The sequence below is a fragment of the Lampris incognitus genome, chromosome 18 (genome assembly GCF_029633865.1).
Source record: "Lampris incognitus isolate fLamInc1 chromosome 18, fLamInc1.hap2, whole genome shotgun sequence".
NCBI classification, from domain to species: Eukaryota; Metazoa; Chordata; class Actinopteri; order Lampriformes; family Lampridae; genus Lampris; species Lampris incognitus.
The window spans coordinates 1062839-1080057 of NC_079228.1; the positions used below are offsets into that span (position 1 = coordinate 1062839).

Genomic DNA, 17219 nt, shown 5'->3' on the forward strand with positions numbered 1-17219 from the left:
CTTGCTCCTACTGGCTTTCATTCCTCTTCTCTCCTGTGCATACCCCCACCTCTCCGGGCTCTCCTTAACCTGCACCCTACTGCCGCTACAGATCACAATGTCATCCGCAAACATCATAGTCTATGGAGACTCCTGCCTTATGTCATCCATCAACCTGTCCAACACCATTGCAAACAAAAAACGGCTCAGAGGCACTCCTATATACTCTGCAACTCCCCACTTCCTCATACAATACCACACCTCCTCTCTCGGCACCCTGTCATATCCATTATTATCCATTATCCAAACCAATTATCCTGCTCTCAGGGCCGCGGGGATGCTGAATCCTATCCCAGCAGTCATTGGGCAGCTGGCGGGGAGACAACCTGGCCAGACTTTTTCTGTAAATCCACAAAGACTGGATCAAATCAGGTCAGGATCAGATCTATACTAAAACCCCAATATGGAGGGGAACAGCCAAGACCTCAATAGCATAATTCTGGCACCTCAAAGAATTTCAGCATAACCTAATTAGCATAACCCCTTAGCCTAATCCTGGCCTCGTCATCGTCATCATTAATGGCTGCCTGGACAAACAACAACAATCAGTAGATTGGGCATGCATACAATAGAACATCAGCAGATATGAGGTATGGGCTGTAGGTTGTCAGGTATAAGGGATCTATCAGATATAATAGATCTATGTCAGTAGGTATACAGTGGTGCTTGAAAGTTTGTGAACCCTTTAGAATTTTCTATATTTCTCCAAAAATATGACCCAAAACATAATCAGATTCTCACACAAGTCCTAAAAGTAGATAAAGAGAACCCAGTTAAACAACTGAGACAAAAATATTACACTTGGTCATTTATTTATTGAGGAAAATTATCCAATATTACATATCTGTGAGTGGCAAAAGTACGTGATCCTTTGCTTTCAGTATCTGGTGTGCAGCAATAACTGCAACTAAACGTTTCTGGTAAGTGTTGATCAGTCCTGCACATCGGCTAACTGATATTCTTGTTTACCAATGACCAAATGTGGTGGCTTAAGGCCGTTGCATTTTTCGCATGCTCATTTGTGAAGCTACTCATATGGGCGTTAAACCTAATTTTAAAAGGGCCCTCTGTTAATCCCACATAAGTGTCTACTTACGTAGGATTAAGCTACTCGGCTGATTTCTTTTATTTCTTATTGTTCCCTTTTTCTCCCAATTTAGTGGCCAATCGATCCCTGTTTTAATTCAAACACCCACCCTCGTACTGCATGTGTCGCCAACTGGATCTCTCCGGCCGGCAGTCTCGAAGGAGACGCCTCCCCACTTTCGTGACAAGGCGAATCCAGGCCGAACCACAGTTTTTTTCCGACACACACAGAGACGCATTCATGTGACGAACACAAGCCGACTCCACCCCCCTCCCGAAGACAGCGTGGCCAATTATCACTGCTTCATCGAGTCCGGCCATAGTCGGATCTGACGAGACCGGGGCGCGAACCCCGGTCCCCAGTGGGCAACTGCGTCAATACAAAGCCGATGCTTAGACCGCTACACCACCGCGGACTACAGTCGGCTGATTTCTGAGTAGCTTCAGAAATGAGCACACGAAAAATGCAACGGCCTTAAGCCGCCAACTTTGGTCACTGGTAAACAAGTTATTCCGTCTCATGGAAAAGCCTTGCAAAGAGTGGTGCATATTCAGTTAGGGGCAAAAGATGTAACCTGTGCTTGGCAGAAAAATATTTGGTAACACTTTAGTATGGGGAACATAAAAAAACTTAATTACTAGTGAATTAGTAATGATCAAGATGTCACTTTAGTATGGGGAACATATTCTAAGTAACAAAAACTTAATTTACAGTAATTTAACACTATTAACACTTGTAGTTTTGTGTTTTGTTATGTAAGAACAGAGCATATTCATTAAGTGTTAGTAAAGGAGAATAACTCTTCTTGTGGTACTACCACCTTATAAAGTCCATACTAAGCAAAGCATATTGAGATGGTACTACTTATAAGCAATAATTCTGAGGTTATAGAGGGAAAACTCATAGTTAATGGCTTACTGGTTGTATAATAAGGCCATGCAGAATAAGGCATTAATGAGTACGTAATAATGACCAATTAAGAGCCAACATGTTGCTAATGTGCATGCTAATAAGCACCTAATTAATGGTGACTACGTTCCCCATACTAAAGTGTTACCAAATATTTTATTATTTGCAGACGTGACATGTCCGCCTTGAATAATAGAAACGAATTGGCCACCAGTTGTAGACACCGAAAAAAATATCTCCTTTGTAACTATAAGTAAAACGTCTTTATTATTCTCCCCCCATTAGATAATACACATATGACATTTATCAGGTTTTTTACATATGCTTTTTTTAAATACGCTATTTTTAAATATGCTATTTTTAAATATGGATTTTTTTTAAATATGCCATTTTAAATATGGATTTTTTTAAATATATTTTTTACATATGCTATTTTTTTAAATATGCTATTTTTAAATATGCTATTTTAAATAATAGGGTTTGTGGAAGACCCCAAGCGCACGACACCAGGCAGAGATGGGGTTAGCCGAAACTGGCGTACTTTATTACTTGCTCGTACAACGGTCAAACACAAGGAGGGCAATGAGCGACAAGAAAACGGGAAGTCCAAGGGAAAAAAAACTCACGGGTAATCCAAACTGGGAACACGGCAGGATACTTCCACAGGGAAACTTCGAAAAGAAAACCGTAAACCAAGGGCTGAGATAAACTCGGAGAGAAATGCACCGGGAGGGAAGAGTAACCACTACTGTGAGGAGGTTACGACACGAACTGACAACTGGCGCTGGGAGACCAGCAAACTTAAGCCCAGCCCTGACGGCTAAGCCCGGCCCTGACGAGCTGATTGGCTGCCGACGCGGGGTGGGCGGGCCACGGCGGGGGGTGGGCGAGCCGTAACATATGGGTTTTTTAATTATGTTTTTTTAACTACCTGTCTTCCCAACTGTGCCCCAAAACCACCCCAATATATAATTAACATGTTGCCTTGTTATATTTTTAATGCACGCCATTTCAACAGTGCCCTTGTGGTGTATTGGATCGAGCACTCGGTGCTCGATTGTGTTGGACTGTCACCACTACTGAGTTCTGTAAGACACTGGTCGAGCCTAGTAGTGTGTGATGTCTCCGTCAGTAAAGATCAGACTTGTGCCGCATCCTCGTCTCCGTGTACTTATATATAATAGTGATTAAGTTAGTAACCCACGAATAGTAACATTACAATAGTAATCCAGAAGATGAAGTCTGTGTTTGCCAGACACGGGATTCCTAGGGAGATAGTGAGTGACCATGCCCCATTTGCCAGCTATGAGATGAAGTCATTTGCAGCTTCATGGGAGTTCAAGCTCACACACTCCAGCCCAGGTTTTCCCTCTTCAAATGGCATGGCTGAGAGAGCCATAAAGACAGTGAAACATGCGCTGAAGAATGCAATGCAGACCGGCACTGACCCACATCTGGTGCTGCTGTCACTGAGGAACACACCGGTGACAGGACTGGACGTATCACCTGCACAAATGTTGATGGGGAGAGTTCTACGAAGCACACTTCCGTGCTCCAGTGCTGTGCTGACACAATCAGTCCCACAGCACATTCACAGCAAGTTCCGGAACCTGCAGTTCCGCCAAAAGCAACGTTACGACCAGCGTGCAAAGCCCCTGCCAGTGTTGACCCCAGGAGACACCGTACACATGCAAACGCGGCGCGGCTGGGAGCCTGTCGTTGTCATCCGACAGCGAGATGAACCACGGTCCTACACTGTGCAGACACCGGCTGGGAGGATGCAAAGAAGGAACAGGCGACATCTGAGGAAGATACATCCGAGCCTATTCAGAGACACGGACAGTGAGGAACATTTTGACCAAGAGGTACAACCCTCACCCTCACAAGCGCCTGTGCCAGTCGACTCACCCCCACATGACCTGCCACCACACGACCCTCCTCCGGTGACTACAGGCAGTACACCCACATGCTACACAAAGTGCGGCAGAGCAGTTAGGCGCCCTGCCAGATACAATGACTAACCTCAGGGTTCTTTTGTGTGATCATTCAAGTGTTTATTAAGAAAAAAAAAGAAAAAAAGAAGGTGAAACAAAGAGTACAAGGTGTGTTTAACCCGAAATGTTGCAAGATTGCTGAATGTTCAAAATGTTTACATGCTAACCACCAGAATGTGAAAAGGAAATGGTTTATGTTGTTTAATGAGAGTCATCTGTCATTTAAAAAACATGCTTTATTAATCATGGAAGTATGCAGGGTAGAAAAGACTTGTTCAATGGTGATGCCACAGTGTTAATGGTTCGGTAAAGGGTCTACTGTTGAAGCAACTGATGAGTAGGCCACATCTCAGTTGGAAAAGAGGGATGTGGTGTATTGGATCGAGCACTCGGTGCTCGATTGTGTTGGATTGTCACCACTACTGAGTTCTGTAATACACTGGTCGAGCCTAGTAGTGTGTGATGTCTCCGTCAGTAAAGATCAGACTTGTGCCGCATCCTCGTCTCCGTGTACGTATATATAACAGTGATTAAGTTAGTAACCCACGAATAGTAACACTACAATAGTGTACATGAGAGAAGTCACAACACCCTGGCCCCTAAATGCTTTTCAAAACAAACCCCAGTCCCATTGGTTGTAATGTTTTCTACCCCTCCATTGGTTGCTGTGCATCATAAGTACCTACCTCATTGGTTGTTATAATTTGAATGTTTCCCCATCTGACTGGTCGCTGTCCAACCGACATTAGGGACGTGACGCTGGGCAATGTAACGGTATGATTATTTGTGAAAAAAACATTAGCAGCTGATGGGTGCGAGACGCAAGAAACAGGCCTGTACTGCTATGCAGTAACACCCTTTTTCCTGTGTCCGTGTTAATATTCCGCTCCTCACTAGTCGAGCACTCAACCCCATTAACGGTTTCGGGAAAAAAACGCTATACATATACATATACACTCACTGGCCACTTTATTAGGTACACGTTGCTAGTACCGGGTTGGACCCCCTTTTGCCTTCAGAACTGCCTTAATCCTTCGTGGCATAGATTCAACTAGGTACTGGAAACATTCCTCAGAGAGTTTGGTCCATATTGACATGATAGCATCACGCAGTTGCTGCAGATTTGTCGGCTCCACATCCATGATGCGAATCTCCCGGTCCACCACATCCCAAAGGTGCTCTATTGGATTGAGATCTGGTGACTGTGGAGGCCATTTGAGTACAGTGAACTCATTGTCATGTTCAAGAAACCAGTCTGAGATGATTCGAGCTTTATGACATGGTGCGTTATCCTGCTGGAAGTAGCCATCAGAAGATGGGAACACTGTGGTCATAAAGGGATGGACATGGTCAGCAACACTACTCAGGTAGGCTGTGGCATTGACACGATGCTCAATTGGTACTAAGGGGCCCAAAGTGTACCAAGAAAATATCCCCCACACCATTACACCACCACCACCAGCCTGAACCGTTGATACAAGGCAGGATGGATCCATTCTTTCATGTTGTTGACGCCAAATTCTGACCCTACCATCCGAATGTCGCAGCAGAAATCAAGACTCATCAGACCAGGCAACGTTTTTCCAATCTTCTATTGTCCAATTTTGGTGAGCCTGTGCGAATTGTAGCCTCAATTTCCTGTTCTTAGCTGACAGGAGTGGCACCCGGTGTGGTCTTCTGCTGCTGTAGCCCATCTGCCTCAAGGTTCGACGTGTTGTGCGTTCAGAGATGCTCTTCTGCATACCTCGGTTATAATGAGTGGTTATTTGAGTTACTGTTGCCTTTCTATCAGCTCGAACCAGTCTGGGCTTCTCCTCTGACCTCTGGCATCAACAAGGCATTTTCGCCCACAGAACTGCCGCTCACTGGATATTTTCTCTTTTTCGGACCATTCTCTGTAAACCCTGGAGATGGTTGTGCGTGAAAATCTCAGTAGATCAGCAGTTTCTGAAATACTCAGACCAGCCCGTCTGGCACCAACAACCATGCCACGTTCAAAGTCACTTAAATCACCTTTCTTCCCCATTTTGATGCTCGGTTTGAACTGCAGCAGATCGTCTTGACCATGTCTACATGCCTAAATGCATTGAGTTGCTGCCATGTGATTGGCTGATTAGAAATTTGCGTTAACGAGCAGTTGGAGAGGTGTGCCTAATAAAGTGGCCGGTGAGTGTATATAGTCGCCGCACAGCAAGAAGGTCCTGGGTTCGAACCCCGGGTAGTCCAAACTTGGTGGGTCATCCCGGGTCGTCCTCTGTGTGGAGTTTGCATGTTCTCCCCGTGTCTGTGTGGGTTTCCACCGGGGGCTCCGGTTTCCTTTTCCTCCCACAGTCCAAAGACATGTAAGTCAGGTGAATTGGCCATACTAAATTGTCCCAAGGTATGAATTTGTGTGTGTGTGTGTGTGTGTGTGTGTGTGTGTGTGTGTGTGTGTGTGTGTGTGTGTGTGTGTGTGTGTGTGTCTCGACCCTGTGATGGCCGTGGCGGCCTGTCCAGGTTGTCTCCCCGCCTGCCGCCCAATGACTGCTGGAATAGGCTCCAGCAATCCCGCGACCATGAGAACAGGACAAGCGGTTCAGCTAATGGATTTATATATATATCAACACAAATACAGGAAAAAAAAACACGTGATCGCTAATGGAGGAGTGATTCAAAATTCAAAATCATGTGATTGCACTCATTAGCAGCTGATGAGTGCACGACGCACGAAACAGACCTGTACTGCAATGCATTAAAACATTTTTCCTGTATCTGTGTTGTTATTCTGCTCGTCACTAGTTGAGCACTTATAACACCATTGACGGTTTCAAGAAAAAAAAGTTATATATATATATATATGTATATATATATATATATATATATATATATATATATATACATATATATATATATATATATATATATATATATATATAAAATCCAGTTAGTCGAGGACATTTTCTATGAGACAGTACAATCCTGTTTCGTGCCATAAGCAATCATCAGCTGTCAATGAAACTACTCGAGGAAGGACATACCATCTACTGCCTCGTCATGCACATCACCTGCGCATTGTCCAATGGGGAAGGGAGATGTGCAACGTACAAACATTTCAAAAACACGTGATCGCTAATGGAGGGGTGATTCAAAATTCAAAAACACGTGATTGCTAACGGTTCAATGGGGGGGGGGTATTTGTCGATTGTCATGATTTATTTGTAATTACAAAATAAGTGCTCATATCTATGTCTGCAACTGCTGGCCAATTCATGCCTGTTATTCAATGTAGGCATTTCTGGTTTGCAAATGAAAAAATATTTTTTCAGTTAGACATAGATAGCACATTTTACTACTGGGTGAATATGCTTTGTTCTTTGAGAGGATTTTCCAGGTGGTTGAATAAGTAATGTTTATATCCGCAAATGACCCAATATAACGGCTTAAACATGTGACATTTTTTAAACGGTTGTTTCTAAAGCTACACGTGTGCATTAAACCTCTTTTTTAATGTTCCCACCGTTAGACGGCGACGTATTAGTGCGGCATGCTATGTCAAAAAAACAGCTCCCGTAGGATTTTTTTGCCAATTTTTTTTTTTTTTGCTGTTTTGGCTTCTATAGGGACCAAACTAACAGAAAATGAAGGGTGCCAAATTTTCTGACCCCCACCCCCAATTCTGGGGGGCCATCTATTTTGGGACCTCCCAGAACAGTAAAATAGAAGACCGCCTGGGACTACTCTTACTAAAATGGCTGTGGAATTGTTATGCTTCAGTTGTATAGCACCAAATTTGGAGGAGATGCAGTTGAGAAGTTGTAGAACAGATCCAAATATCTGTGGCCTGCTGGTAAATGGTATTACTGATGTTATTCACACTCAAATTGTAAGTTTTGTTTAGGCAAACCTAAAAAATTGAATTTCTGCTGTAGTTTATCTGCAGTCCTTCTGTCCTGGTGGATGGTACAACTAAACTTCCACTTGAAGTAAATTTTTCCAGGTGTTACCTATACATAGACACCAGAATTGTGCATTTGGGCCCTGTTCTTGCGAAGCTATTACTGAATTATTTTGGGCATGTAATTTCGGGCGAAAACTCAAAAAAATTGCCTGGGGCTGAATTGGTTTTTAATGTCCAATTTTTATAATATTATAGTTGTTTTCTAGGTTTTAAAATATTCTGAGTTGATTTATAACACTATTAAAACAGCTAGAAGAGTATTTGTCTGACTTTTGGTTCCTCACCTGGGACACCCCGGACTGACCCTTGTGCCTATCCCATTCATCATTACTCTCCTCTTTCCACTCCTGCTCTTTTCTTGGCCAATATAACTTTTACAATTATTTTTCATGGGCATCCAGTCACAATTAATACTTTACTGAAGGTGTTGACCATTCTGAAAGACATTCCTGTTCTGACTCTGAAAAAATAAGGGTTGAAATGTGGCCATTGTAGCATAATCCTTGTTAATTTGGTTCATTTCAAACAGGTGAGATCATAATTAAAGCACAGCTGTGTTTGTAGCTGACTGAAAACAAAAAAGAACAGTACTCAAGATGAAATAAAATAAAAATAGGCCAATACGAAAACAACAACAACAAAACAAACAAACACCACAATAGATTTGAAGAGTCAACATTTTGAGAATCACATTCATGGAATTGCTGAAAGCAACTACCTGGTAAGTGATACTTTTATTTTAATTTTTATCATTCAGGTGAAATTTAAAACAAGCCTGAAAGATTTATAAGCCAATGTTTACACATATTTTGACATATATTTACATTGTTTTCCCATTATTAGGTCTAATCTTTCAGTCTGACATGCCCTGATCCAACAATTTTGGACTACTAACAGTAAGCTAAGGTGGGCTAAATTTAAACCATGCCCGCTAAATTTAAAAGCCAACATTTGCACATATTTATATTTACGTTGTTTTCCCATCATTAGGTTTCATCTGTCTGGCATGCACAGATCCGACAACCTACAACAACGAACTAGAAAGCTAAGCTAAACAGTAAGCTAAGGTGGGCTGAGAATGATCTGGTAAATGTGTCATATTTTTCTGATGAAATTTAAACCAAGCCTTCTAATTCAAATATATATTTACATTGTTTTCTCATCATTAGGTTTCATCTGTCTGGCATCCAACAAATTGGACAGCTTGTGAGCTAAGGTGGGATGAGATTTGGTCAATATGGCAGAGGAATGCAACATTTGCGTGATCTGCAAAGAAGGTGCCACCCCTGGCAAGCGACTAGTTAAAAATCCAGCCATGATTGATGACCTACTGCAGGCTTGCAGGGGCAGAGTTTCTTTAGGTCAAAGTGATTTTGAGGAACTTTCCGACTACTTATCTGGCCTAAATGAAGGGGAACTGAAATTGGTTCATTATCATAGTGAGTGTCGAAAATCTGTTATAAACAAGAATAAAATTGACCGTCTCAGGGCTAACCAATCCCGACCTCAGTCACCTGTCTGTTCTAGAAGAGGACCTGGGCGCCCTTCGATTACTACAGGATCTGTTAGACCTAATTCAGAACCAATGCACCGTGTTCTTTCTGATGCAATGGGTGAAACGCTTCTTGAAATAAAGCAGCAGACCCAAGATGACCAAGTAAGAATCTGTGTAGCAGACCTAGTGGATGCTGTTGACGCTTCAGCTCTTGAAAAGTACTATCACAGGGATTGCTTGCGGAATGCAAAACGTACCACAACAATAAAGAAAGATCATGATAATGAATCACTCATTCGCTCTTTATGTGACGAACAGTTAATCCCCGCCATTCAAAATACCGTCACAAACGATGTTACTCTTGACATGGCTCAGGTCAATGATGCTTACTTGTTGATCCTGAAAAGATATCACATGGATGTCGATGAGACTACAAATTATCGCAAGCATCTGAAAAAGATCATTGGTGAGCGACTTCCAGATGTCCAGTTTGTAAGCTCACTGCAACGAAATGAGCCAGACAAGCTTGTTAAATCAACTGTAGTTAGCAATTGATTGCAGTATTTCCACTATGAATGATGGTCAGGTTATTGGCAACCTGAAGAAAGTTGCTAACCTACTGCGGGCAGAGATCATGCAAAAGCGCAGCTGGTCATTTGCCGGGATATTTGATAACTTTAAGAATCCCTCTTTACTCCAATTCTTCCTAAGTCACCTCCTCTTTGGCAGTCATGTTGTCGAAGTGTTTGGAATGCGGGATGAAGAAGTAGACAAAACTGTTGATGCTGCATGCCAGTTTCTAGTCCAGAACACTCGCACTGATCGTCAGGTGAAACATCAGCCAAAGAAAGACGATGCCTTTCGGCAAAATGTCCAAACACCCCTCTCAATCGGACTGTCACTTGCTATCCACTCTAGAGTGCGTGACAAAATCCTTGTCCAGAACCTCTCAGATGTCTACATTGGAAGTGACTACTTGAAGATCCTTGACTTAGAAAAAAGTGTGGAGCAGTCTGTTCTTCAACGAATGAAGGACACTGGCGGATTTTGTCTCCCGGACTTTGTGAAGAAGGGTGTGAACATCTGGTTTGCTATTGACAATACTGATCTTTTGGAAGACACAGCCACTGGGCAAGAAACCTTCCATGGCACAGTGGTTGTAATCAACCAGCAGGAAGAGGATGGAGACCTGATGAACCAACCACTTGTTATAATAGAAAAACCTCTCACGGCATCACCTCTGGCATTTGATATAAACTTGCTGCAGGAGCCAATGATCAAAACCAATCCATTGAGATTTGAGTTCTGTCTGACCACACTGCAGTATCCTTGACCTATGAAGATAATAACTTAGTGTGCGACCCCCCGAGATGGCGTTTTCAACCCGGGTGGCTTGCGGATCCTACATTCATAGATTTCTTAGATAAGCAGATTGACCTGTATTTTGAATGTAACAAGTCCCAGACTTCTGCTAGTACAAGGTGGGAGGCTTTTAAAGCCTTTATCAGGGGCCAAATCATTTCCTTCACTGGCTCCAAGAAAAAGGCTACACGACTTGAAATGAAGACATTAGATGAGGAAATTTAAAACCTGGAAACAGAAATATATAATAATAGACAGATGTTCGTGCAAGACTGCTACTGCTTAGATCACAGTACAATGAATTGGCAGCTAATAAAGCGGCTGCTGATTTAATGAGACTCAAACAGTGCTACTATGATCAGGGGGAAAAGCCCGGAAAACTTCTAGCATGGCGCATTAAACAACAACAAACAGAAAGGTCTATTAATTGTATTGAAGTCCCAAGTGGTAGAACTATAGTGGAGCCGACAGAGATTAATTAAGCCTTTAGAGATTAATGAAACCTTTAGAGACTTCTATGGGAAATTATACAACTCTGAGTAGTCTCCTAATCTGGACACGCAGACACAATTCCTAGACAATCTTAATATTCCTAAAATTTCGGAAGGGGAATGTAGAGTATTAGATAAAGATGTAACTGCGTTGGAAATTGCAGAAGCAATTGGGTGTATGCAGGCTGGAAAATCAGCGGGGCCAGATGGCATCCCTATAGACATTTATAAAACATTTCAAACCAAATTAATACCACCCCTCTTGGAGATGGTTCAGGAATCCTTTGAGAATGGTCTTCTCCCTACATCTATGAGGGGCGCCCTAATCACTTTACTCCCAAAACCGGGGAAACCAAATACAAAATGTGAAAATATGCGTCCAATTAGTCTCCTAAATTCTGATACAAAAATACTCTGTAAAATTATTGCAAGAAGATTGGAGGATCTTCTACCTAGAGTAGTGGGGGAAGACCAGAACGGATTCATTCAAGGGAGACATGGTTTTCATAACGTTAGACGAGTGCTCAATATTTTATACAGTCAGAGGGAGGCGCCTGACACGGCCTTACTTTCACTCGATGCAGAGAAGGCCTTCGACCGTGTTGAATGGCCTTATCTGTTTGAGGTGTTCACACGATTTGGCCTTGGGGATACATTTATCAAATGGGTAAGACTGCTTTGTACAGGGCTTACTGCAGAAGTTTTGACGAATAGTAAGGTTTCTAAACCTTTTAACATTTGCAGAAGTTGCCCTCAAGGGAGCCCTTTATGGCCTTTACTTTTTATCCTAGCAATAGAACCATTTGCTATAGCAGTGAGGACATCGAGAGGGACATCGAGAGGGACATCTGGAGCACAGGGTAGCACTCTTCGCCGATGATGTGATATTAATGCTTAAAAATCTGCATAAATCTATCCCAGCGCTCCTAAGCCTTATTGAATCATTTGGGAAAATATCTGGTTTTAAAGTTAATTACTCCAAATCATCTATAATGTTACTGAATGAAACAGAGAGGAAGAATGGTCTTGTTTATGCTTCTACCTTCAACCCAACAGACACATTTACATATTTGGGAATAAAAATTGTCCCTGAGGTGAATAAGATTGCTCAGTCAAATTGTGAGCCCATCCTGGACACTAGTATTGCTTCGATAGAGCGTTGGACATCCTTACCTATTTCAATGATCGGCAGGATTAATATCCTAAAGATGAATATACTTCCCAAATTTCTTTATTTGTTCCAGAATATACCCCTACCCCCTCCTTCATCTTTGTTCACGAAAATCAAGAAACTGTTTACCAACTTTATTTGGCAAAATAAACGTCCTAGATTACGTCTATCTTTACTTTATCTACCATATGATCGAGGAGGCCTGAAATGTCCAAATATCCAATGGTATTACTGGGCAGCACAATTAAGGTCGATTATTACTTCTCATCTGGAAGTCCCCCAGCTTGGATTGATCTGGAAGCCTGCTCTATTAAACCGGGCTTACCATTGCACCTGTATTTGTATTCAGCAGACCGTAAATATCTGAAGAAAAATACAGACAACCCTATAATATTGAATATGATTGATGTTTGGTTCGATGCTTGTAAGTATTTGAATATAAATATGTCCCGGTCACGCTTCAGTCCTATTTGGGGTAATGCCAATTTCAAACCAGGGCAAAATGATAGGGGATTTTAATTATGGGCTGAAAAGGGGTTAAGGAAAGTGCAAGACATGTACAGATGAAGTATTCATGTCCTTTGAGGAAATATCTACCAAGTATGACATTCCAAGGAATCATTTTTTCAAATATCTTCAGCTAAGGAGTTTTATATCATCCTGTCAAAGCCATTCATTAGACATTCCTACCATTTCTATATTAGAAGTTGCAGTCACAAAACACTGTTATGATAAAGGTTTAATTTCAACTATGTATGACTTATTTGTATCTGGATCTGATGAATCATCAGAGACAAAACTGAGATTATGGGAGGGAGATATAGAGGAGGAAATATCTTTAGAAGAATGGAGTGAGGCATGTAAAGAGGCCCAGAGACAGATAGTTAGCAGCAACCTAAAGCTTCTACAGTATAAATGGCTGATGCGTACATATATAACTCCTGTTAAATTGCACAAGTTTAATGACAATATTCCTGATACCTGTATTAAGTGTAGTGAGGCAAGGGGGACGCTGTTTCACTGTATATGGGAATGTGTGGAAGTGAAAACCTTCTGGCAAGAAGTTGTTGATATGATTGATCAAATTTTGTCAAAGAAATTACCATTGAGTCCAAAGCTTTTTATTCTTGGTTTATATCCTACCACCCCACATTTACATAGCAATGAGTTCAGATTTATAGATATGTGTATATTACAAGCAAAACGTGTAATTGCTCTTAATTGGAAAAGTGTTGATGGACCAAGAATTGGTATGTGGGTTAAAGAAATGGCTTCAAACATGTCAATGGAAAAGATAATGTATATTGTTAGACGTAAACAAAGTGTTTTTGATAAAATCTGGGGATTGTTTCTGTACTTCCTAAGACGTAATACTAATGTTGGTAACTTGCTTCATCAAGAACAAGCTCTGGGGGAGTAGAACAACTCTATCTGACTGTTTATATGCATAAAAGCAACTGGAAAAAAACCACACCCTCTAATCAGTCTGTGAAAGAAATTATTATTCTTATTTTATTTTATTATTTTTATTAATTGAATTTTTATCTTTATTATCTTCTTTAACCCTGCTTTGAATTGTATTACTTGTTATAGGGACAGGGTTATGGGGGGGGGGGGGGTAGGGTGAAAATGTTTGCTGCACTGTGCTATTACTTGTTTTGATGTAATTTGCAAACAAAATTCAATAAATATATTGCTTAAAAAATTTAAAAAAAAAAGATTTTTAAGCTGTTATTTTAAGGTTAAAAAAAGCTGCGGTGCCACTTCACTCGTAACCAAGGTTGAGGTAAAAATGTAGGCCACACTGAAATATCACCATAAATATTTTACTATAGAAACACCAAAGAATACCTTAGTAATACTACTATAAGTTCATCACAGTATTACTAGAGGAATGTATTATAGTGTTTTCGTAAAACAACTGCAGAAACGCTATAATATACTATATTAAATTAATAATATTTAAAATAATAGGGATACTACAGAAACACCAAAGAAAACACTAGTTACTTTTACAAACATTAGTATTGAAATATTATAGGGCTACTATGGCTGATAGAATATTACCACAGCAAAACTACGTATAGTAATATCATAGCTGGTGAAAAATAATATAGAACACTACAAACGTACTATAGGACACTATACAAGTCTTACAATATACTATTGTAATATTATACTTCTTTTTGTATGTGATGGACGGCGGTGATTTTGTAGATTTGAATCCATAATTTTGCTTGTCAATTGGTTAATCATCCGGATTTAGAAAGAATGTCCACATTGAATCACAGGACCTCTGGGCGCACGCGCTTCCGATGGCCTCACGGTCTCACCATCCCAGTTCTGACACCAGTCCATGCACATTACAATATATACTTACAGTGTGTGTGTGTGTGTGTGTGTGTGTGTGTGTGTGTGTGTGTGTGTGTGTGTGTGTGTGTGTGTGTGTGTGTGTGTGTGTGTGTGTGTGTGTGTGTGTGTGTGTGTGTGTGTTCAGGGGAATGAAGGTGATTGAGAACAGGGCCCTAAAAGATGAAGAGAAGATGGAGCTTCAGGAGATCCAGCTGAAGGAGGCCAAGCATATTGCTGAGGAGGCAGATCGCAAGTATGAAGAGGTGAGCAAACCACACACACACACACACACACACACACACACACACACACACACACACACACACACACACACACACACACCTGAACATTGATTGCACTGACCTAAATGTAATCAGGAAAATTTTCAACTGGAAGTACGTTATGTTTGGATGTGTGTTGTGTAAGCAGTGTATGTATAAGTAAGCCAGTATAAGTAAGTACGTAAAGCACGGAGCACAGCAGTAACGATCAATCGTTTCGTATTCTCTTCTCTTCTGACTTACGTTACACGCAACAGGGCATTCATAGCATTAGTGCCACCTACTGGCGTATGCATAGAACACAACATACCCCCCCTTACGTAAAGATAATACTGTAACGTGCATGAATAAGTAGACACGTTAGCCCTTGACTAACGGGTCGGACCCTTAAGTCGAGCGGTTAGCGATGTCTCCCGCGGTACGGGAGATACAGGTTCGCGTTCGGATGCGGCGGTTCCTGCGGTTTGCCCCCCGAATTCGCTGCAATACTATACCATTAACAGAACCAGCGTAGCTATCGATACAATTAAGAATAAGTGCATAACCTTAAGCACTCGAAAGTATCATCAGCATTCAATGCCATAAAGTGTTATCGCTAGGAATGATAATAGTAATAAAAAGAAGCATACTGTTAACATTCTAAAACATCCTCGGTTACTGTTAGGAATAGAATAATAAAAATGGAACGTCATATTTTTTAACACTCTAAGCATCAATAGAAAGTTGTGGAATGATTCCCCCTCGATGTCCAAGCAACAATGAACATCTTCAAAAGGTTACATTAAGCAACATGAATATGGTTGTAAAAAAAGTATGTAAAAAGTATGTTTAAAAAGGTATGAGAATGTATAAATGTATAAAAGGTATATGAACGTGTATATGAATGGTGTGTGTAGACTAGTGTAGGCGCAGCTGTAATTGAGTGTGTGCGTAAGTCACATAGTCTTGAATCCAAGTAGGCGGTCATCTGACACGAGCAGGGGTCGTGCGAGTGTTCATGGCTTCAGTGTTGTCCTGTTCAGGAACGGAGAAGTAGTGACTCGGTAGATCCCGCGATGAGCTCGTGCATGTGTCAGGCAAAGCAAGTGCATGACCTTTAGCTAGACTGGATGCATGCCATTTCTTACCGTCAGCCAATAGATACGTGCATGGGCCAGTTTTCTTTCTAATCTGCAACGGCTGAGTGTATTGTGGGTGCGTCTTAGGAACATGTATAGGCTTTCTTATGTGCCCTCTGCCCCCCTCTTTTAAAACAGGCAATCGTGCTCCACGTTTGGAGTCGGTGTAGGCTTTCATTTTTCCCTGACGAAAGGACTCTCTCTCGGTGTTTGTCAGTGGTGGGGCGAGAACGTTGAGGCGGGTGCGCATTTTCCTGCCATGTAGTAGTTCGAACGGAGACACTCCGGTGGTGGCATGTGGAGTAGCGCAGTACACTTGTAGGAAGTCTGTAACTGTAGTCTTCCACGGCTTCTCTTGCAGAATAGCGGATTGGATGCATGACTTGAGTACACAGTGAAGGCGTTCAATTGCTCCATTTGCAGCTGGATGGTACACTGAAGTGCAGACGTGCTGTATGTCGCGGTCTTTTAAGAATGCAGCGAATTCCGCGGACAAGAACTGAGATCCATTAGCAGACACGATGGTACGTGGATTACCTAACCTACTTAAGACTGATGTAAGAAAAGCAATGATGTTTGCAGTAGTAGCAGAGCTGCAGGGGCCGTGAATGCTACTTCAGGCCACTTACTGTGATAGTCAGTCAGTGTGAGTGCAAAGTGGCAGTCCCAAGCAGCAGTCTTGAAAGGACCAACCACGTCAATGCCTAGCTTTTCCCATGGCTCTGATGGAAACTACGGGTTGTAACGGCGCAGCAAAGGGAGCAGCAGTCTTGTCTGAGGACTGGCACAAGAGGCAACTCTTAATCTGTGTGTTCACCAGGTCATCCATACCTGGCCACCAGCAGACCTCACGGAAGCATTGTTTAGTTCTCACAATGGCTTGGTGGCCTTCGTGAGCCAGCCCAACCAAGTGTGACGCAGTGAGACAGGAAAGATGAGCCTTAAGCCTCGGAAAATATAATCGTCTTGAACAGTCAGTTTAT

The 17219-nt window shown here is 41.8% G+C and overlaps 1 protein-coding gene across 1 annotated transcript in view; it reads left to right on the forward strand.

Moving 5' to 3' along the window:
* Window positions 1-17219, forward strand: part of tpm3 (tropomyosin 3) — a 142744-nt gene that overhangs the window by 43910 nt on the left and 81615 nt on the right. The window contains exon 4 of the mRNA XM_056298752.1: window positions 14983-15100. Coding sequence (XP_056154727.1) covers window positions 14983-15100 — 118 coding nt within the window. The remainder of the gene's footprint in view (window positions 1-14982; window positions 15101-17219) is intronic.